General features: G+C 43.5%; 1 protein-coding gene across 1 annotated transcript in view; it reads right to left on the reverse strand.

Annotated features, from left to right (window-relative positions):
• FECH (ferrochelatase) overlaps nt 1–13,278 on the reverse strand; it is a 34,293-nt gene extending 21,015 nt beyond the window's left edge. The window contains exons 1-4 of the mRNA XM_058557202.1: nt 13,092–13,278; nt 8,382–8,508; nt 2,988–3,107; nt 1,415–1,563 (exon numbers count right to left, since the gene is read on the reverse strand). Coding sequence (XP_058413185.1) covers nt 1,415–1,563; nt 2,988–3,107; nt 8,382–8,508; nt 13,092–13,158 — 463 coding nt within the window. The 5' untranslated portion in view covers nt 13,159–13,278. The remainder of the gene's footprint in view (nt 1–1,414; nt 1,564–2,987; nt 3,108–8,381; nt 8,509–13,091) is intronic.
• Between the last annotated feature and the right edge of the window lie 11,029 nt (nt 13,279–24,307).

Genomic DNA, 24,307 nt, shown 5'->3' on the forward strand with positions numbered 1-24,307 from the left:
GCAGCCTCACCAGAGAGAGGAAGAGGTGGAAGGCACACCTTCCATCTGTATTGCTTTCTAAGGCTGACAACTCTACGGGGGTCCTTTACGGTGATGAGTACTATACTAACACATCCACAGAAAAAATGGCATCTGCTTGCCTCCCTTTTCCACTGAAGACAGTGTAGCAATTGCAGATCTGATTCATGCTAAACCTTTTATTATGATAAACTGTTAATGACCAGAGGGTTTGTTCTCTGTCAAGTAGGTGTGAGTAGAGGTCAGGCAAGTTTCCCTCTCCAAACATTTTACAAGATACATCGTGGCATGTGTGGCTGAACTGTATAAGAAATGCCCCTGAGCCACAACCAAAGGCAGGAAGCAAACCTAATATTCAGAAGCGCAATTGAACAATTTTCCAAGTGAGATGATCTACTGAGGGCTAGAGCCCTTTGTCCCTGTGCATGATGGGAAACACTGAACCCTGAGAGCAACTTGAGCTGACGTTCAATGATGTCTTCTCAGAGAAGAAGGAAATGCTTTTGGTCCTACCTAGCAGGGCTGCTCTTGGAGGGTGGCCACTGTGTCACACTCCTGTCCTGATCCTGAAGCCCTAAAATGTATCTGCAATTAATGTATTTCATGTGTCCTAAGCTGCACGTTTTTTGTTTTAACATTCCTCATATTGGTCTGCCTCTACAACAGATACTGTTTTAAAATTAACTGGAAAAGTTTTTTGTGTCTCGTATTATATAAGGACAATGTGTGACCTGCACTCAACGGGGTCTTGAACGTGATTAAATATGCATTTACAGTTCATTCCTGCAGTGTTTCATTCTGCATGTTATTATTCTGTGTTAGACGTTCTCAGAGGACAGCTACCAACTGCGATGCTTTTTAGTATCACATCCGATAAGGCACTTAAATGCCTCACAATGGTGGTATTGCCGAGAGCCGACTGCTGCAAGTTGCTTCGAGTCCCATGGCTGCAGCAATAGCCAGCTAATTGTGCTCTAAATGTTGATCTAATTAGCTATTCACACAGAAAGAAAAGGCAATAGCAGCAGCCTCAATCCATTTCCAAAAGACTTCTTTCCAGGGCATGATATATGCACCTGTTCTCCATGATATGTAGCCTCTTCCTATTAATCTAGCTCAAATTAACACACACCTCAAACTTCCTTTTGAAACTAATGTTCCAAATCTTCAGCTTTTTTATTTGCAACATAAGGAAGTAATAGAAAAGGCTATACAGCCAAGGAAAAAGGATAATGCCTCGAGAACTGAGTTAAGTGACCCTGTATGACATAGGAACTCCCACAAATAGAGAGCTGCCAATACAAAGAACTGCATTTGGCATCCAACAGGGTTTTGAATTTCATAACTATTTTGAAAGAAAAAACCCTAGGGAGCTGTTAATTAAGAAACACTGTACCTGTGTGCGGGGACAACTCATCTAGCAGCTTCACCATGCCTTCTCCTTGCTTGGAAGTCCACATCTTGATGGGGGATCCGCCTCCGATTCTGCGGTACTGCTCCTGAATTTTGGGGGTTCGGCGTTTGGCGATGATTGGTGCCAGCTTACTAAATCATTTAATATGTAGGTAAGTGGATGTTATTCCACCTTAGCAACCTCAGAAACATTTTCTTCTCAATAACAAAAAAGATAAGCGAAATTTTAAGAATGCCTAACAAGATCAAGTCTTTAAAAATAGAAGCTTGAGGTCATTGACAACAGACAGCAATGTGGCCAAGATGAGAGAGACAAAACTGGACACTCTCTGAGAAGTAGCCACCTCTGCCCCACTAGTCGTTCTAGCAGCACACCCCAAAGATTCAGGACACCAAACACCTGTGCAGAGACGTTGGACGTGTGCTAGCTACTGTCTTCACACCTCTTGATCCTGAACCCAGCAGGAACCAGCACACATAAAATATTAGGAAGCATACATTCCTCTTAATTTAAGAAAATGCACATTAATCCTATAGATATACTTGCATATGTAAGCAAAGATGTGTGCAAAAGAATGTTCACTGTAACACTGTAAACAACTGTAAACAACCTAAGTGTGTGTGTTTGGATATGAACGGACTATTTCTGCATGTAACAGTGCTGACCTCCGGGGGGGTACCTGGGAGGATAGAGTCCAAGGTGAAAGGAACATTTGCTTTTTACTATAAACACTTTATTCTATTTGCATTTTTTATCACATGCATGTATAAATTTTTCATTACAAAAACCTGTTTTAAAAGAAAAAGGAGAGGGCCGGCCCCATAGCTTAGCGGTTAAGTGCGCGCGCTCTGCTACTGGCGGCCCGGGTTCAGATCCTGGGCGCACACCAATGCACCGCTTCTCCGGCCATGCTGAGGCTGCGTCCCACATACAGCAACTAGAAGGGTGTGCAACTATGACATACACCTATCTACTGGGACTTTGAGGGGGGCAAAAAAAAAAAAAAAAGGAGGAGGATTGGCAATAGATGTTAGCTCAGAGCCGGTCTTCCTCAGCAAAAAGAGGAGGATTAGCATAGATGTTGGCTCAGGGCTCATCTTCCTCACCAAAAAAAAAAAAAAATTCAAAAGAAAAAGGAGAGAAGGAAGGAGGGAGGGAAGGATGAAAGGATGGACAGCAACAATCCATATTCACAGTACAAATGAATAATCATCACTGCTTCCCTGAGTGCTAATCGGCTGTGAAGTGCCAAGTACAAATATATCTTTAAAGATCTGTAAAGGTACTTCAGCCGTGTCAAGATAACTGCAATCTCCAGAGCTCTGGGGAGGAGAGGGCTCAAGGAGAACCTCACTAACTTGCTCTCTCTCTCCCCTGCAACTCTTTAAATAGCACATCCTTCTTATATCTAATAGAAAATAATAATGCTGCTCTAGCGACTACCAGACACACATTAAAACCATTTATTTTTTTAAAACTACACAACTGAGATACAGGTAAGGCAAAATGCACTGCATAAGTTATGAATAAGTACAGGTGTTTATATGTATCTTACTTTTGAATAGGAAGTGTCATGAGGTCTCGGTCCAAGAAGAGCCTCAGAAGGAAGTCATGAACTTCTCCAAGGGTTTCAGGGCCTCCCATGTTTAGCATTAATATTCCAGTTTTCGGCTTTCTACATAAAATAAAATGCAACAGTTGACTTGTAACACTTTCTGTTTTCCTTTAGGGTAGAATCTTGGTTCAGCTAGCAAACTCTTATCTAATCTGCTCGATGCAAAGGTAAAAACCTACAGACCTTTTCACAGCCACCACATGGCTACCTATCTGGGAACGCACAAGGCCTCCGGTTCTGCTCGGTCCCAGCTCACACTCTGACCTTCGTCTCCTGCTCCAACCACGGCACCAGTCTTCAATGGGCTCGAAATGTTTCCCTATTAAACTGTCAGCCCTGAACAAAGATCCCAATCTTTGGGGACTGAGAGTCAAGATAGAAATCCAAAGTTGTCCTGAGGCTGAAGCACCTGTTGATGTGAATGCCTTATGAATACAAAGGTCACTTGACCTCTCCAAACATCAGTTTCCTCATCTGTAAAACAGAGTCCACCACCTACCTCCAACGGTTGTTTTGAGAATTAAATGGATAATGTACTTAGTCACTTACCATGATCTGGCACACAGTAAGTTCTATTATACACAGAGAAGCCATTAAACCTGCACAGCGTACCAACCCATCTCTCACTCTGCTCCTTTCTCTTTAGTCAATTATTAAATTAAATTATTACTGACAAATTATTTCTTGCTACTCTGCTTCCTTCTCAGAGCCTGCCTTCTTCTTACCCCTTCTTCAGTGTCTCCTGCTATAATAAACTACAGTTCTCACTTTACACTCACCTCCCCATCCTTCACCTAAATCCACTGCTTAGGTAATTCCCATAAGAAACTGCTCTAACTTACTCAAATTAGTCCCAGGCTAAAGAATCAGGCACTGTTTCTTTATGAATAAGAAGAATGAATAACAAGAAGCAAAAAGAAAGCAAAACTCTGTAACAAAAGTTTTAAGTCAAGCAGCTTCTGGGAAGTTTAAAACAAAAGGACGGTGCAAAAATGTACACTTCTAAAATCCAGAGCAGCTCTGGAGCCTACACAGCCCAGAGTGAGCCAGGCCAGGATGAGCTCTCTATTCCTCAACCTCGCCAGGGGGCAAAGTGAAGCCAGAGCAGACCAAGTGCCTTCTGCATACTTCTGGGAGCCACCAGAACACCATGACTAGAGACTCGGAACTATGAGGTCAGAGCCTGAGAGGGACAGTGGAGAACTGGAGGCCTTGTGTGTTGCCACGAACGGCAGTCACTGACGGCAGTGAGAGTCTGCAGGTGGGGAACTAAAGGCCAGGGGGGTGTTCCATTCATTCCTTTTTTCTTTATTTTGCATTAAAAAAATTTTAGATATAATTCACACACCATAAAACTTGCCATTTTGAACTGTACAATTCAGTGGCTTTTTAACTCCTGAACATTTTCACCACCCCAAAAAGAAACCTTGTACTTGTCAGAGCCATTCCCCATTCACCCTCCCCCTCACCCCTGGCAACCACTAATCTACTTTCTGGGTCTATGGATTTGCCTATTTAGGACATTTCATAGAAACAGAATCATATAATATGTAACCTTCTGTGTCTGGTTTCTTTTACTTAGCATAAAATTTTCAAAGTTCATCCATGTTGTAGCCTGAATCAGTACTTCTTTCCTTTTCACGGCTGAATAATATTCCATTGCATGCATCTACTCTCCATTCACTCTTGATAAAACAGCTGAGAAATAACTAGCCTGAGGTTTATCTAAAACACCATTATTACAACAAATGCACTTTCTAAATCTCCTCCATCAAGGCCACCTCTAGCTACTGCAGTGACTAAACCAATCTTGTTGCCATGGCTCTCCTTTGGAAGACCATTCTTACTGTGTTCTAAAACTCATATTATGATGACATTCTAATTGCAATTTTAAACAACTGTTAACAACATCTGGCAATAACAGGCAGTGGAGTGTGTCAAATTTATACAGGTGGAAACTGTTTTCTTGATCAAACACATTGTAGGTGAATGAAGTGGAAATCTGAATACTTAACCTAAATTTTCAAAATAAGCACTAATTCCTGGGGAAAGGGAAATGTTGCATAAAGTCAGGGATTTTCTAATTTAGACCTCATTATAAAAATTAACTAATTTAATTTTTTAATTAGTTAAAAATCACTATCTTAGACCAGGATTTCCCAACCTCAGCACTATTGACATTTGGGGCTGGATAATCCTTTGTTGTGGAGGGCTCTCTTGTGCACCATAGGAGGTTTAGCAGCATCCCTGGCCTCTACTTACTAGATGGCAATAGCACACACTCTACCATTGTGACAACCAGAAATGTCTCCAGACATTGCCAAACATGTCCCAGGGTAAAAAATGCCCTCCCAACCCGCTCTGGAGAACCACTGTGTTAGAGGCAGGGGATTTAATCTCCTTTTTACTAAACCAAGTAACTGTTTTGAAGATGTCATTGTTCTATAACTTTTCCACCCCCTCTGACCAGAAGTCCTATCAATGAATTAACAAACTTGTGTTTAGTTTTCTTTTCTTGATACCTGAAAATTCCAGATTCATTATATTGTGAAACTGTAATATTCCCCTTATCTTTCTACTTAGACCACCAGTGTTCTCCTGGGATCCTGTCTTTCACCCTCAAAATCTGTGACTCACAATAAATTAAGGGCATTTTTCCATGGATTGCTGCCAGTTAACAGATTACTGGTTAAGAAACCCGAGGCTAAGAGACTTACCTAAGCCACAGAGGGTATCAATGTGCAAGAGGGATTTAGAACTGCTTTTCATCTATAACACCTGAGCTCAGAACAAGAGTGGCTTTAAATGGGACATTACTCTGCCCTGCAAACCTATGTTTTGCAAACCATGTTGATCTTATACGTGAAAGAGACACACACAATTTAAAAATACCTAAATACGCACGCACTTAATTCAAAACTGTGTTGTGCATGATGAACGGCGCATTAGTAAGCACTACTCTGACACTCCTCTATTCCAAAATGTAAAGTGCAAAGCTTTAGTCAAGGGTCTCTGCCCTTCTCTCCAGACAGAGCACATCTGAGACCAAGGTCTGAATGGGTAAGTTCTCTTTGTTTCAAAGTAAAAGCATATACCGCAAAACACTTAAAACTTCTCACTTGGAAAGGTTGCACCATTTTGCCATTTTTATATTCTAGGACTCTCAAAATACGAGGTTTTTCCTTTGAACTATTAATTGTACATAACAGAAACGTAAGTTCATCAATTAATAAAGAAATAGAATAATTCTCTTCTACTGTATATAGTCAGCATCGAGATAAAGAAACCAATTCCAGCTCTTCATTAAACCTACAAGACATAATCGGCCTGAGGACCTATGCTGCTTCTGGACTAGGGTCTGGCAAACTACAGCCCATGTGCCAAATCTGCACCCCCCAACACTACCTGTTTTTATAAATAAAGTTTTATTGGAACACAGCTCTGCTTATTTGTTTCCATATTATCTACGGTTGCTCTCACATCATAACAACAGAGTTGAAGAGCAGCAAAAAGAAACCAAATGGCCCATGAAGCCTAAAAAATTTGCTAGTTTGCTGACTCCTGGTCCAGCAGAGTGTCTAGTCTAGTATTGTCTAGTCTAGTCTCATCTAGTCTAAGCACTAAGTAGCATAATGCCTTCATAATGTCTGGCATCAGAATGATTCACAGGGACACTCATCACTTCATGATCTCTAATACCTAAACACTAGAAATAACCTACATGCCCCATAATATGGGAGTGAATAAATACATTATGATTTACTAAATTACTCTTAAGCTATTAAAATAATTAAGAATATATATATTTATATGGTAACATTAAACAACCGGAAGTTATAAAAATAATATGTGCAGTATCGTCACATTTTGGTAAATATATACTAACTGAATATTAACAGATACAGATATAGAGACAAAATATTGGGTGGTGAGATTATCAGGGATTTTTTAAATCTTTTTTTTTTGGCCTGTCTGTATTTTCTAAAATGGACTTATTTCTTCTGTATAAATATGGTATAAAGTTACTTAATAGAATTTGCATTTTTTTAAGATTTTTACTTAATTTTAATAATTTAATATTAAGGCTACTTATATTATTGACTTTTGCCACTAGGATGACATGATAATGAAATAATTTTCCTTCCAGGGTTCCACACCAAATCAGTTCTTCAGGTTACACCAAGTACCCTAAGTACTCAAAGCACTTTGTACTATGGCTGAGGTGAGAAAAAGAGGGGCCACGGGGGGCAAGGAGGTACCCTGTTCAACATGCCACCAGGATGGAGACGGTGTCTGTGCTTCCTGTCGTCCTCATCAGACTCGATCTTTTAGGAGAGAGTTGAAAGAAGATGATTTGGGGCCCCATCCCTAATGCTCTATCCCCTACAAACCTCAGTTTACTTAGTGCTCAATCAACGTACCCATGATTACACAATGTAAAATAACAAACACAAAAGAAGACTATTTTATTTTCAAAGCCGTTTAACTTTCATAGAACATTTGGTCTACCAGAAAGACCAAGGAGTTAATAGTTCATAGCTACTTTCTTTCTTTCACTCTGCCTAGCGTTAAAGTGCACTATTTTTATCTATGTACTCATCTAAATAATTGCCCTTTACAGTCTTCTGTTGCCTCTGTACCAGAAGAAGACCTGAGAACAGCTGTGGCTTCTGTTATGGAAGAGGACACCCAGCAACGATGTCATGCCTGCTGACGTCCATCCGCAAACAGCAGAGGTGAGGTACGAAACACGTACTTTATTTCTTTAATAAGTTATAAATCATATTACAGCATTTATAATTGTGTTCACTGCGTTAACAGATGAAAAACAATGGTAGAGTTTACCACAGAAATCCTTCGTAGATTAGTTATTCTTTATCCTGTACAGGATAATACATCTCTAGATATAATTACATCTCCAGGTATAATTACGTTAGGTTCATAAATACATTTCCAGCATACATACAATTTGTATTATGTGACATATTCCAGAACTAAATTCCTACACAATTTGCAGACTGTACTCAACTCTGTGTCCTTTAACAAAAGCCTTGTGGGATTTTTGTCAATCATATCTCAATAAAGCCAGAAAATAAATAAATAAATAACTTAAAAATCTGCAAAAATTCAAAAAAAACATTTAAAAGCCCTATCGGGGGGGTGAAATCTGTAGTTTAACAGCTACTGAAAGGAAGCCAAGAAAAACATACCACTCCTTACATACTGGGTTTTCCCAGCACCTTTCCTCCTAGGTAGCTTGTATCAATAAAGAGAAACTGGGGTTTGCATCAACAAAGAGAAAATCCTTATTAGTACCTAAAATTGGACTCATACCTCTTCCCTGGTTGAACTTGCGGTTGTGGGCTTCTGGCAGGTTGGGCTGTTTCTGTGGCGGCTGCTGCTGTGGCCATATTCAACTGGCACCTCCATGGCTGACGGGCCCTTGAGCTGCTTTGTACCACTGTGACAAAATTAAAGCAATAGCATGAAATCTAGCTGGAAAGTAATTTCTTTTGAAGAGGTCCTCAGAGCATAATTCCTGGATTTAAAATTTAAAGAGCGGCTAAAGCAGAGGTGATTTTCCCGGCATTTCTCTGCAGGCAGGTGAAGGTGCTTAAGACCTCTCCAAGGGGATGTGGTGGTGCCCCCTAGGGTGACTTATCCGGACCTGCACAGAGCCTTTTTAGAAGGCAAGAAGCCTGTAGAAAAGGTTAAGGGTCACTGATTTAAGGAGTGGAAACTGGGCCAGTTTTCAACCAGTGGCACAGATCTCCTAGCTGCCGACAAGTCTTCTTCAACAAAGCACCAGTGCTGAGAACCCCAGGATTGCCCCTGGACTCTGACAAGTATGCAGTCTGCACGGCCAAGGATTCATGGAACTCCAGAGTCCACACCCCACATTCCTGACCAGGCTCCCAGTACTCAGGACCCAGAATTCCCTGCCCCCAAAGCCCCACACCCACTTCCAGAGTCTGCACAGGCCTCTTTCCAGGGTCCATCCTCCTGAAGGCTGATCGTGCCATCAGTATAAGCAACTCTTGACCTGAAGAGTAGCCAACAGGTGGCTGTTTGCAGGGGCAAGAATGGAGCTTGAACATACAGACTGGAGTGTCCACACGTATGTATGCACAAGACTCTTCACAAGGCAGGACAGAGCTGGCAGTAGGAAGAGAAGCAGGGAAGCCTGCAGGCCAGAGGCAACTCTCCCAAGGCCTCCACATATCTGTTGGAGCTCTGAAGAGTTCGAGAGCTCACCCTTCCAGGTCGTTATGAAGGTCTATTCGTCAACTGCAGAAGAACAGAATATATTTCACAGTTTGTTAGCCCGCTATCCCAAATATGGTATATGGGTCTCCATTTGTACTCATGTCCTGGGCCCCACAAGAGTTAGTGGTGGGCTGGAGAACCCACCTGAATTGAGGAGTCCATGGGCCATACTCAGTACAGTGTAGCCCCACACTGTACACATGACCTCCCTTCCCCATTCTCAAACCACAGGTTCGAAACCAGCTTGAGATCAGTCTTCTTCTTCCCTCTTCCTACTTGTGAGTCAAAGGTGTCCTGGTGAGGAACTCGGGCTGTGGACCAGCAGATCTGACTGAATCCAGCTGTGCCACTTACTAGTAATGTAACTGGGGCCGGGTTATAATCTCTCTGAGCCTTAGTTTCCCCAGCTGTAAAGCGATGACACCTTGCTATCAGGATCCTTGTGAGGATTACAGCAGATAAGACCAGTGAAGCATTCTGTAGTGTCTGCCACATATGATTAGTGCAGGCATTAATGACTGGTAAGTTTCATTTGCAAGTGTCTAGAGCACAGGGACTATGCCTGCTCTGATTTTTATCACCTAGCATGTCTGTAAAATACAGCAGAATGGTACCTCCAGGCCACTTAGATTTCCAACTATCTAGATGGTGCACATTCCCAATAGAGCCAATTACACAAGCTTGTGCTGAATAACCCTTATTAACTCAAAGAGGAAGTGCAAAGATTGACATAAAGTTCAATTCCTCTCAAACGAAGTCTCAAACCAACTCACATTTCCTTATTTAGACAATTTTAGCTCTAAAATCCTGAGCTGCATGATGAGATTTAACCAGGTTCTAAGTCATGCCACAATGTCTGCACTTCCTTATATGAATGAGATTCCAAGGGGTATGAGAAGAGAACTTTGGCATCCCATAATTTGACTGCTGGTAATAAAATAAGATTTCCTCCTACGAACCTTAAAAAAGGGGTGGGGGAAAATAGGGGTGAGACTAGAGTCTCCAAGTAGTATATTAGTATTTCCTAGTATAACTTGGGAGCTGGCAGCTTTTTGAGCTGCCGAACTATCACCATGCCCTCTACTTACAAAATTCTCTTCTCTGTGGTTGCACAAATTCTCAGAGGAGGGTGATGCTGCTAATAATGGATCCTTTCTGCTCAGGACTTAGGGTTAATACATCCACCTCTCAAGGACTTCTCTAAACCTCTCCCCTAGTGATCTGAAGGTTCTAGAGAAACAAAGAGTGTCTCCTACCAAAAGATTAGTGTTCCATCCAGCTGAAGGAATTTAAAGTGATCATTCACACAAATGACCAACTCCTGAATATACTCAGCTCATAGCTGAAGAGAAATCCGAAGGCACAGGCAACACTGTGTGGTGTAGAGAGTATGTGATCTGGAGCCAGACAGATCTAAGCAGAAATCCCAGACAGGACCAACAAAGCTGTGTGGCGGAACTTGGGCAACTCCTTGAGCTACTCCAAGTCTCATTTTCTCATCTGTAAAATGGTGATAAGGCCAACCTTGCAGGGCTGTTGTGCAGATTAGGAAAAAAAAATCTATGTCCAGCCCCAAGAACAGTGCCTGGCACACTGTATGTGGTTAGACAAGAGGGAAGAATACTCAGTAGTAGGGACTTGCCCACTTATGAACTAAGACCGGGTTTCTAACCCTACTCTTGACACGGACAAGTGGTCTACCTTCGGAAGGCCTACAAACAATAAAAGCTACAAAAAATGAGGGATATGCAGAAGATGATGTAAGAAAAAAAAAGTTCATAAATCCCGGACAATATGTGAATCATTCAAAAGTATACCTATGACTTAAGAAGTTCATAGGTATCAACTGGTTCTCTAAAACCAAATTATTTAATATTTTGGATACTTCGGGGCCGTGCAGGGGAGGGTAGAAAGCAAGGCACACAAGTACTTAAATATATAATAGAGCCTTTTTCTATCACATACTAGATGAGGATTACTTCAAAAGGTACTTGGGGGAGGAGGCTTAAAAAAAAGAATGTTATTTCCTGGTATGGAGCCAAAATGTTCTAACGTCTTTTATTTAAACACTGATACTCTTTCTTACTATTCTAGAACTTTTTTTCTAATTACAAAATAACATACATGCCCAGTGTAGAAAGTCTGGAAAGAAAAAGGCTCAAAGAAAAACAACAACTCATTTTTATACCAACTTTCTAATAAAAAAGCATATATAGTATATGGTCCACTCTAGGAAGCTTCTTATGAATTCTGTAATATGCTAAAAACAGAGAGTATAAAACTTTGCTTTTCCACTTTTACTTTCAGAATTCATTTTGAGAAACACTACTCAATTTTTTCTAACCCAGATAATGTTAATCCCTTCATATCAAACAAGATGATTAAAGTATTATAACTACATCTTAAAATCAGAGTCCATAATACAATTGGATTTCAAATATACCTCTGCTGTGCTTTCTGAATCCTTCCACTTGGTTACTTATAACCTGGATAACCAGTCATTTAAAGTTTCTCATATTGTTCCATGACCTCAAATCTAGAGCCTGTCAGACTTGGCCACAGGAAGGGTCCATGAGAGAAAAGATTAATTTCCTACTTCTCTCAGCACCATTACTGGCTCTGCATCTCCTCTTCTTAAAAGAGAATGCCTTTTGTCTCCCAGTGCCCTTAGTGACCTGATCCTCATTGTACGCTGGATCCATATTATTTTCCTAACAAAGGTACCCGCAATAAGACATGGAGGTTCAGAGTGGATTCTCTCCACCCCCTCTCAGTAGGTGCCAGACTGATGAATTAGAGAACTTCTTAGAAAAATAAGTCAGGTCTGTGCCCAGTCACCATTCAAAGGCATTAATTAAGCATCTTAGTACCTGGCAGCCTTTGACATAATACCTGAACATTTTGAGAGTCCTGACGTATCTACTACGGCGACAGGCAGTGATACAGGCTTCACCCGGATCCAGTTAATCTCATGTCAAGCCTATGAGGTATTACCGTTCTCCTTTTTACGTTTATGAAAGCTCAAGCCAAGCTGAGTACCTTGCTCAATGGGTCAGAGTTAAGAATGCTGCAGGCTAGCGTCCCAACCAGGTGTGTCTGACCCAGAGTCCCATCAGCTCATCTTGTGGATACAACGTACACTGAAGGTTTGCATCAGAAACGTGTGGGGCTGTCAGTGGGTCTCATTTGTCCTCCACAGGGCTCTAAAAAACAGTAGCCCAGGCTGCCCCGCGCTGGGGCCGGCTGCCAAGGGCAAGTGAACACTGGTGATGCCAGGAGCTAAGGCAGAGCAGCAGTGGGCACAGTGTGACGTCCATTACCAGAGAGAGAATCCCAGGGCAGATGCCCATGGTGATGAAGATGATGCTGCCTTCGTGACCGCCCCCTCTGTGGCAGGCCCTTCACACACCCTCCCTCCCGTACTCCTCACACCAACCCTGTGACTATCATTATTCCGGTTTTACAGAAGAGAACCAGGGCTCTGAGAAATTCAGCCACGGCTCGCGGCTACCCAGCTGACGGATGGGACTCCGGGACCCCTCCTCGCGGCCTCCCAGGGCCCTCGGGTGACCCACGTACCCCCCTCGCCCCTCCCAGGAGACGGCCCCTTTCCTGTTCCTCTTCCGCGACGCCCCTCGCCCCTTCGAGCGCAGCTTCCTGCGCAGCCCACCGCCGCTCCCCAAAGCCCCCGGGCCAGAGGGCTCTCGGCGCGAGCGCCCGCTGTCCCGCCGTCGCAGAGACCCGGGCCTCGGCGGCGGCCGTGACACCTCCACTTACGCCGATCGCGGAGCAGGGCGCCGGCAGATCTCAAGGCCGCAGCCATGTCGGTACCTACTGAAAACATTCCCCGAGCAGCCTCGGCCCGGGACCCGGGTTCCTCCCGCGGCGGCGCGCTCAGGAGTGGGCCCCGCCAGCGCCCAGCCGCAGAGCACCCCCACGGCACCCCACGCCGCCTTATCTCGCGTGGCCGCGCTCATTCGCGGCCGGGCAGGGGCGGGGCCTCGGGGCGGGGCCAGGCGAAGACACGCTTCTCGCGGGGAGCCCGCCCCCGCGCGGGGGCCGCCCCCAGGGCGAGAGAGGGCCGGGAGCTGCGCTGGTGGTCCAGTTCGCACCGCCCCCACGGATCGGTGCGCCAAGGCCCCGCTAGACCCCCTGATCCCCGTGGACGACGGGCCTGGTTGCATGTGCCAGCTTGACCGAGGCAGGAACCGCAGCACAACTCAGCAAAGGACTTTCTAGACATTTCCGTTTCTGTTACGTACTTAGGTTTGCCTCAATTCTTCAGTTTGCTTGTCTGGTTACAGCACAAATGCGCCGACCCTGTTTTGTTTTCAGAATAGGAAAAGGAATTATTTTCTATTGGACAATCATGACATAATTAGTCAGTTTCTCTGTAGGATCTGTATGTTAACGGAGTTTGACAAGTGGGACCAGAAAGCAAGCATTATACCGTTAACAGAAGAGCATAGGAAAGTGAAGGCCAGTCCGGCAAATGCATTTCTTGGAGGGATGTGTTTGGTGAGGTTTGTCAGTAACATGTCTGCTCACCTTCACAGGGAAACCGCCTGCCCCACTCCCGCACGCGCAGCAGGCGCCTCCCTCATTCCTAGCCATTCCTACATTCCCACACCCTGGCCTGCCCACGCTGCCCGTATGTTCAGTGCATCATGGAGTATAAGACCAACGCTTGGAACAGAAAGGTCTCAGGCATCATTCATTGCACAAGTATTGAGCACCTACTGTGTGCACTGAGAAAACAGCAGGGGCTTACGTGGAAGTTAGGAGAGAGACAAAATAATCACAATATGTAGTATTTTGGGTAATGATGAGCTTTAGAATGAAGAATGAAGCAATATAAGGGAAACGGGGGGGCTAATGTGATTTGAAATAGATGGGTCGGAGAAGTCTTGACTGACGTTTGGGCAATGACCTCAAGGAAGTGAGGGAGCAAGCTATGTGGAAATGCCAGGAAGGTGGAGTCTAGATTGAGCTGAAAACCAGTTTTCTGTAGCTAAAATGTGTGCTCTTGATTGAGTCAGTTTACTTATTATTAGTTAGTCTTCCTTATGGTTATAAGCCCAAGGTCAAATATCATATTAAATGGATTGCCTTCCGTATTACCTACAGGATCTTCAAATCTGAGCAGGAGGTATTCCCTGAGAAATGGGCACCAAATCTTGCTCCAAGTATCAAACTGCTTTTCTATACATTTTGCTAACTCTCTACTCTCATAATGAAAATTACATTGGTTTAATTTGCCCTTTAAAGAGGTGATCTCTAAGGATAATGTATTTCTCTACCTAAAGCCTAAACCCATTTCTTTTAAATAAACTACACGAAACGCTCCACATTTTGAAATGCTGTGCTGGAAAAAGTGTAGACAAGGCCAGAGAACTAGAAAAAGCCAAAGATTTTAGATGTCTGAGCTACGTGGGCTCTTCTCTGCTACCTCTGGGAGGCTCTGGATAAGTCACCCCTTCATCCTAGGGGCTGTGCCCCTCCTGCTGGGTGGAGATAACAGGGATCTTCTGACCCCTCCCAGGGAAGCACTGATGATTAGTGACAAGGCGTAAAGGTGCCAAATCTCATGTAATCAACGGTTGGGATGAGTTAAATTTGTATCTGACCAGAAAGGAGAAAGGAACCAGCAAAACATGCTTTATTAAATATATCAACAGAGTAACATTTTATAAAATTAATTAGCACCATTTCATCCACACCTTGTACTTTGATTTCTACTGACTTTTAAAAAACTCATTCAAAATTCCTCATGTATAAAACCTCCTGATGCACATGTTGAGACTCATGGGTTTTAAATGAAAACAGAACTTCATTCTTTTTTCCCCAACAGAGAGTATCATAACACTTCTTATTTCTAATCTATGTCTTCTCTCTTGCAAACATCAAATAAAACAGATTTCTGATGAGTTCATTTTTATGTTCTTGTGAAATGAAAGCAGATAAAATGCACTTTATATCAGTCCTTTTCAAACCGACAGAAAACACAATCCTTAACCCAGAAATCGTGAACTCTAAATAAGGGTTTACTAGGAAAACCAGAAAAGTCCTTGAAAGGCTAAAGAAACTTGCAAAACTGTATGAGATTTGTATATGTATGTGTGAGTGTGTAAATATCTATTTTTTTCTGGCTTACATGTTTGTAAAAAAATTATATGCCAATTCTCTTAGCAAACAGAAGACCACAGGCGCAGTCTCTGGGCCAACTCAGATAAACAGATAAGCAGCACCCTCACCACGGGGGAAACGGCTTGTCTGAGCCCGGGTGACTTAATTAGTGAAGAAAGCACTCTCCTGTCACAGACAACACACTCAGTTCAGCCTGTGGTCCTAAATCAAATGAATTTGTTGGTTTCAGCTCAATGCTTCAGAGAAGGCGGGGATCCCCTAATTCATTATTTGCCATGATTGGCACCACTGAGCTACACAAACTAAACGTAGATTACTCAATGCTGTCTCCTTCATCAGAGAAACAAGGCAAGGGGAGGGAGGATGTTCAGGGTGAGGCAGACAGTGGCTGCATGAGGCACACAAATGGTGAGCTGTAATGATGACTCACAGAAATCTGATCGATTGTCCCCACCGTCATTTTACAGCAAAGAGGGCACCAAATCCAGGCCAACACGACGTGCATTTTGACTTTCCCTCTTAACCATGCGGAGCCTTAAGCCCACTAGTGGTGATGGGTTTATTAATCCATCTGCACATATTTACTGAGCGTCCACTATGAGCAAAGCGCTCTATCAAGAAATGTGAAGGGATGAAAAGGGAAAAAGTAAATTGTACTCTCAAGTAGTTCGTTCATTTATGAAACAAATATGTATGGAGAGCCTACCTATGTCAGGCACGTGGTAGGCACTGGGTGTACAGCAGTGAATTGGACTGTCTCTACTTTCACGGTACTTACGTTCTAGAAGGCAAGGCAGACAATAAACAAAAGATATACACTATAATGTCAGGTATGACTAGGGACCAAGAAGAAAAATAAAAGAGGCAGAGGAATAGAGAGAGAAACAGGAACTGCTGTTTTCAGTTGTGCAGTCAGCCATGGCCCCTCTGCAAAGGTGGCATTTGAGCAGGGACCTGTGGGGACTGAGGAGCCTCTCTAGGGAAGAGCTTTGCAAGAAGGGGGATCAGCAGGTGCTAGAATACATTTGAGCCTTGAATTAGTTTCCTAGGGCTGCTGTAACAAGATACCACAAACTAGGCGGCTTAAAACAACAGAGTTGTATTGTCTTCTAGTTCTGAAGGCTAGAAGTCCCAAATCAAGGTGGCAACAGGGCCATGCTCCCTGTGAAACCTGTGGGGGAGACTCCTTCCCTGTCTCTTCCTGCTTCTGGTGGTGGCCAGCAATCCTTAGCATTCCTTGGCTTGCAGCCGCATCGCTCCAATCTCTGCCTCCGTCACCACGTGGCCCTCTCCCTGTGTGTCTGTCTTCACATGACCCTCTTCCCCTCTTATAAGGACCCCAGTCATATTGGATTAAGGGTCCACCCTACTGAACTCATCTTAACTTGATTACATCTGCAAAGACTGCATTTCCAAATAAAGTTACCTTCACAGGTACTAGAGGATAGGATTTCAACATATCTTTTGGGGGACACAATTCACCCATAACCCGGCTTTTGAGGAACAGCAAGGAAGCAGTGTGTCTTGAGCAGTGTGTGGGGTGGAGTGCGAACAAACTGAGGCTAAGTGACGCAGGACTTTGTAGGTAATGAAATCATGGCTACATCTTATCAAGTGATCTTCCCCTAGCAGAGTGATTCATGCTTCTACTTCAGAAGATTCTGTCAGCAGTGTGGGTGTGGAGAAGAAACTGGCGCTCCACAGCCAGTATTAAGACACATACTGCATGACTAAATGCATTCATTTTCTTCTATGGATTGTGATTTTTCTGAGCTCATATTGGGAAAGAGTGGTTTTTTCCAGAGAGTTCTCTGCTCTCTGGGTGGTGGAAGGGTCCCTACAGAGCCTTTCTAGTTTGCTTCTGCCAGGATCCAGGAGTCTCACCAGTCTTGGACAGGGTTTGTGTTGATTTCTTGGCAGTCCTGCTCCTTGCAGGTGTGTTCATTCATCCTAGGGCAGTTGACTCTTCCCAGGAAGCTTTTATTCCCTATCCAGAGCAGATGGCAAGCTTCCTTGTCCTTCTCTGGGCTACAGGGCCAGTTTTTCAGATTTCTTTTCACAGAAGGGCCAGCCCTCCGAGGCCCCACTTCATGCAGGCAGGGGTCTGGCCCTCACTGTGCCTTCCTCTCTGTGTGGGCATTCCAGGAGCTGGGTACATGATGTGTTCACTTTGTGAAAATTCATGGAGTTGCACGCTTATGATGTAGACTCTTTTCTGTATGAATGTTACACTTTTTTTTGTGTGTGTGAGAAAGATCAGCCCTGAGCTAACATCCATGCTAATCCTCCTCTTTTTTTTGCTGAGGAAGACCGGCTCTGAGCTAACATCTACTGCCAATCCTCCTCCATTTTTTTCCCCAAAGCCCCAGTCGACAGTTGTATGTCATAGTTGCACATACTTTTAGTTGCTGTATGTGGGACGCCGCCTCAGCATGGCCGGAGAAGCAGCGCATAGTTGCGCACCCGGGATCCGAACCCAGGCTGCCAGTAGTGGAGTGCGCGCACTTAACCACTAAGCCATGGGGCCAGCCCCAGAATGTTACACTTTAATGAAATTTTTTTAAAAAGGCCCCTCAGTGCCTTTATCTGGGTTCAACTCTTCCTCTAACCCCCATCCCTAACCTAATGTATCTGGCTTGGAGACCCTCTGACCTTCCTCCCCTCTAATTCTGATGCCTAGAGATGTTCTTTTCACACTCAGCTAAGATTTGGGGCAAAGCGCGATTATTATATTTATCTAGTAAATATACTTGTTTATAGTGGGGGAGGAAGATGTGAGCAGAAGTTTCCCTGATAAAAGCGTGTGATGATTTCAGGCTGAGCGGATGAAGCAATGCTTTTTCATCAAAGTGGTATCAGAACTTATAAGAAGATCAGGATTGGAATATACTGAATGTGGGGGGACACTATGGAGGCACAAGAGCACATGGTGATCAGGACTAGTGCATTCACTTGGCCACCGCACAGGTATGGGCGGAGATAAGGCTGGGGAGATAAGGCTGAGGGCCAAGCCTGAGAGCGCTAAGGACTTGGGCCTTTGTCGGTAGGCTAACAGATCACTGATAGTCATGACAGTCACTGAGAAGAGTAGCCTGCTCGGGGCTGTGCTCTGAGGAACACAGTTGAGTGAGCTGTGTGTGGGCTACGGTGTGTAAGAGAGGTGAGGCAGGGAGAGCAGACAAGAAACAGTGGCCACAGTTCACAGGAGAGGTGTTGAGGGCAGCGACCATGGGAAGTGAAGAGGGCACCACCAGGCGGTTAAGGGCACATTGGAGGACAGAGGGAGGGTGGAATCAGGTAACTCCAAGGTCTCCACCCTTAGCGAGGCCAAAAAAAGGAAACACATTAGTCAGCAAGACAGCTGGTTTGAGACAAAGATGAGTGTACTTTTTTATTGTGGTTGTTTTCATACTGTTTTGTTTGTTTTTACCTGAGTATGTTTTATGTTGCGGGAAGGACAAACACGTACAGGGATCCAACAGGAAGTTTTAGTTGTCATCTATGTAGAAATAAGGATTGAAACTAACCATTCATTCATTTATCATTTTTTTACAAAACAATTTACAGAGAATTCATCACTCTCCTTGCTAATTTGTCCTTCCTAATAGCTAATAACTGAGCATTTCTTTCCTTTCATTTATGCTCACTCCCTTTTGATTTGTCTTCAAATACAGAGTCAAGACTTCTGGGTAAAGATGGGGGCTTGAACACATGTATGTAATTTCACTCCTTCCCCCAAACCCCACTAAAATGTCAACAAAGGTCTTGTTGTTGGTAGTGGTGTTTTGTTTGTTTTCAAGCACAAACCTAAAAGGATGGGAAAAAGAAAAGGGAACCACAGCAACAGGATTTTGGAACCTGGAAGGCAGATGGACAAATGGTTAATGATTTAGCAGAATCAAGAAAACTGAGTCCTAAGCTGGCCATCCTAAGACAAGAACCATCCAGATTTACACGACAGAATCCCTAGGTGACTCAGAATTAGCAGCACCAGGTACCTGTGGAAGTGGGGATGAGAGAGATGCTAGAATGAGATGGATTGAAAGTCTGTTAAAGAAGTGGTCGGGCTGCCCAGATTCCCCCCACTGCAGCAGGCAACTGCCCCCACTCACCCAGCAGCCAGCTGGAGGTTTTGTCCTGGAGACGGAACAGGGGGCTCTGGACTGAAGATACCGTTGAGAGCAGGAGCACCACTGAAAAGGGCCGAGTTCAGGCAACTATACTCACTGAAGGCACAGAGACCCAGCCCTCTCTGCCTTTTTCCCCACAGGAGACAGGAAGAGTCTGGAATCCAATCAGCCCAAGGAGGAAAGACCTAAAGATATTGATACAAGGACCCCCTTACTAAACAGCTCAGGTGCCTTACCCTACATGAGGCCCACATCTCCTACCCACTCACTTAGAGCATTTTAATCCCTATTTGGAATTCTCAGCAGATAACCAAACACCACGTGTCATCCGAGGAAAACTTAGTCAAAATTAACTATAGTGGAGCCATTTTAAATGGAGTCAGAGCTGCCTTTGCAGAGAAAATGCCTTGCTGTCTTGAACCTTGGACTAGGCCAAACCTTTGGATTGGGCCAAAATGGCAATTGTTTCACAAGAACTTGTTTGAGAAGTCAGCAGGACATCTTGATCACATAGACTGAGGATTGTGGACTTTCTGTAGAATCAATAGTCAATCCATGTTTAGCCAAGACTAGCTCTCTGCCTCCAACTCCAATTAAAATTCTTTGTAATACAACATCCTTTCTTTACCTTTAAAAGCCTTTGACTTTTACTCCCTAGTGGGACACCATTTGGGTTTCTACCTGAATCTGTGCTCCCTGAATTGCAATTCTTGAGACCCCAAGTACACTTTTTGCTTCTCTTGCAGTTTATGCCTCTTATTTGTTGACAGCCTCTAACAGGAAAGACAGAGACCCAAACAAACAGAAGAAAACAACATGGTGGAAACTGGGATGATGTAGGAAGGAGAGAACTTGGACAAGGGACCATAAAGATGGAACTTATTGAGACCAGACTAAGAATTAAAAAAAAAAAATTACTATGCTAGCAGAGATGAAAAACTCAATAGAAGGATTGGAGAAAAGTTGAGGAAAAGTTACAAAAATAGCAAGCAAGCAAAAAAAAAAAAATAGAAGAAAATTTAAAAGGAGGTCTAACATCTAAATAATAGCAAGAAAACAAACCAACAAACAAAACCAGAGGGGAGATTTTTAATAAAACAATTTAAGAAACTTTTTCACAACTGAAGGGCATGACTTTCTGGATTTAAAGGGCCCATCAGGGGCTGGCCCAGTGGCGCAAGCGGTTAAGTACACGCGCTCTGCTGCGGTGGCCCGGGGTTCGCCGATTCGGATCCCGGGCGCGCACTGACGCACTGCTTGTCAAGCCATGCTGCGGCGGCGTCCCATATAAAGTGGAGGAAGATGGGCACAGATGTTAGCCCAGGGCCAGTCTTCCTCAGCAAAAAAAGAGGAGGATTGGCAGATGTTAGCACAGGGCTGATCTCCTCACAAAAAAAATAAAAAATAAAATAAAGGGCCCATCAACTGCCCAGTGGAATGGATGAACAGTCCCAAGAAATATCATCATGGAATTTCAGAACACCCGGGACAAGCTTCCAGGATAGACAGGTCATATGTAAAGACTAGATATGAGAACGCTTGGGAATTCTCAATAGCAACACTGGAAGCTAGAATGCTAACACTAGATGCCAGGACTTTAAAATTGAGGGAAAAATGCTTTCTAACTCACATTTTTATATGGAGACTACGGTTCAAATGTAAAGACAGATTAAAAACATTTTTAGATATGGAAGGTCTCAATGAATTTACCTTCCATGCACCCTTTCTCAGGAAACTAGTGGAGGATGTGCGTCACCAAAATGGGGAAGTAAACCAAGAAGGAAGAGAATATGGCATACAGGAAAAAGGCTGTCTAATACAGAAAGCAAGGGGAATACGCAGGAAGACAGGGAAAGAAGATCCCAGGATAACAACTGTGTTCCAAGAAGAGTGAGTAGTACAGACTAAAGCAGAGGCTCCAGGAGAAGATTCTGTGGGAAGATGTAACTGATGGCTACCTGATGTGTCTGAGCATCTTTTGGGATTGAATTAACGAGAAAGAAAAAATAACACGACTATTAATTATGGAGAAAATAAAAAGCTGGGCAGAAAAGGAAAAGCAACCATAGTATACTATACGTCCAACCAAAGTTACGACTTAGCTAAGTTGGAAAGATAGGGAGATGAGAAGGGTACATGTGAATGGTGGGGTCAGGGAAAGGAAGCCATGAAATCCTCGTCTTCCAGAGAAGAGCAGTGGATAATGCCTAAAACTGAAAAATCAATAAAGTAATTTGAGCGTGTTATTTGGCGACATGGAGGTAAATGCCTAAAGAATAAGTTAAAACTTTTGAACACCTTCATTTCATTGAGCTAGGGTACTGAATTGTATTAAATACAAACTTGATTTTTTACTAGAAACCAGCATCTTTGTCCTTCAGACTATACAAATGTTTCTTCCAAGATAATGTTCTTCACCTAATCATCACGTTAGTAACAATCCATGAGGCAGAAGGAAACTTCAGCATAAGAAGCCGAATCAGTTAATCAGCCAGCGATTACCAAATACTATTCCAGAATTTGTACATCATGACATTCCTTCTTTTGTCCTAGAAAGGCTGAATGAAATACAGATTCTAAGTTTAAAATAATTCGAGATTTGGAGTTTGAAATTTCATTCTGCCACTTATTAACTGTGTAGCTTTAGGCACGTTTCTTCATCTTTCTCAGCCATTATCTCAGGGATAATAGGGCTAACATGAATTACTTGAGAGGTTATTATGAGGATTAAAGCACATGGTAGTGCACGGCCTCACACAAAACACTACTGCATTAGTGGCAGCTCTCATAATTTTGAGCATTTCTCAATATGCCTTGAAAGCTAAATGGAAGCACGTGTAGCGTTTCTGCAGCCATTGATCAATACTGGACGGTCTTGGCCTTGCCCCAATGTTCCCATTCCAACTACGGAGACTCATGAGAAATAATTAAGTGAGGACACACAGTGATAATGACAGATGCTTAAGGTTGGGTATAGAGTAGTAGGGAGGGGCCGGCCCCGTGGCTTAGCGGTTAAGTGAGTGCGCTCCACTGCTGGCGGCCCAGGTTCAGATCCCGGGCACGCACCGATGCACCGCTTGTCCAGCCATGCTGAGGCGGCGTCCCACGTAAAGCAACTAGAAGGATGTGCAACTATGACATACAACTATCTACTGGGGCTTTGGGGAGAAAAAGGGAAAAAAAGGAGGAGGACTGGCAATACATGTTAGCTCAGGGCCAGTCTTCCTCAGCAAAAAAGAGGAGGATTAGCACGGATGTTAGCTCAGGGCTGATCTTCCTCACACACACACAAAAAAAATCATGGGCCCATCCCTGATATTTGGATTCAACTGGTCTGGGATAAGGCCTGGGCACCAGTATTTCTGAGGTCCCCAAGGGATCCCAATATGCAGGAAAGTTGTTTCTCATAGAGTTGAACTGTTCTGTATACTAAAAAAGAAATGTTTAGAAATTCCTAGAGGCAGCCAGGTAGGGGGGAGCTGAGCAACAAGGTGGAAAGCTAGGTGGCTAGAAGAGACTGCAGGACATTTACAAAAATGGAAAAGTTAATATTTAAGTCATTTAAATTGCCCCAGTATTAGCGTTCCATCTGTCTCCAGAACTCTGAGCAGTCTAAACAAGTACCTAAGGTGAACGGGTTTTTTGGTGTGAGAATCAACTTAAATAAGCCACATCAGGAACAGGTTTCAAGGAAGAAAGAGCTGTGAGATGAGAATCCAGGAAGAGAAGAATCCCACGAGAGCAGTAACTCAGAACCAGGGTGTCTCTGAGTGGAACACTTGGCAGGGATGTGGGATGGGATTGTGACACTTGGATTACAGCAACCACCACAGAGTGAAGGGAACAAAGTCCACATGCGTGAGTTTTGCTGCTGCTGGCCTGATGTGACCACAACCTTGACTCCCTAATCCCCCCAATCCCATGGTTCTCACTCAGTATTTAAAACTCTCGACCCATTCATATAATTAAAATTTAAGCTAATTGAGTCTAACATCTTCACCTAAATTCTGATCAAATGAATTGCCTCATTGAATCCAATTTGAGCTCATTCATGTTCTTACAAGAATTTTTTTTTTTTTGGTGAGAAAGGTTTGCCCTGAGCTAACATCTGTGCCAACTTCCCTCTATTTTGAATGTGGGATGCCTCCACAGCATGGCTGGCGAGTGGTGTAGGTCTGCGGCCAGGATCTGAACCAGCGAATCGGGCCACCACTGAAGCAGAATGCACAGAACTTGAACCACTTGGCCATGGGGCCAGCCCTCACGAGTATTTTTTATTTAAAGATACAGGCCAAATATACTACAAATGCCTCATTTCCATCTGTCATTTCACTTAATTGCAAAATAGGATATAATCTAATGTGTTCAAAAATAACACAAAAAAGGGGCTGGCACAGTGGCGTAGCGGTTAAGTTTGTAGGCTCCACTTCGGCGGCCCGGAGTTTGCAGGTTTGGATCCTGGGTGCCGACCTACGCACTGCTCCTCAAGCCATGCTGTGGCAGCATCCTACATACAAAAAAAATGGAGGAGGATGGACACCGATGTTAGTTCAGGGTCAATCTTCTTCACCAAAAAAAAAAAAAAAAAAAAAAACCCACAAAAAAAGATTACAAAAATGATGTAACTAGAACTCACATCTAATTTTTAAAAATCATTCCTCTTCATTACCACATAATTTTAGTAATACCTACTAAATTTAGTAATATCTAATTTCA

This window comes from Diceros bicornis, chromosome 16 (genome assembly GCF_020826845.1).
Source record: "Diceros bicornis minor isolate mBicDic1 chromosome 16, mDicBic1.mat.cur, whole genome shotgun sequence".
Classification (NCBI taxonomy): Eukaryota; Metazoa; Chordata; class Mammalia; order Perissodactyla; family Rhinocerotidae; genus Diceros; species Diceros bicornis.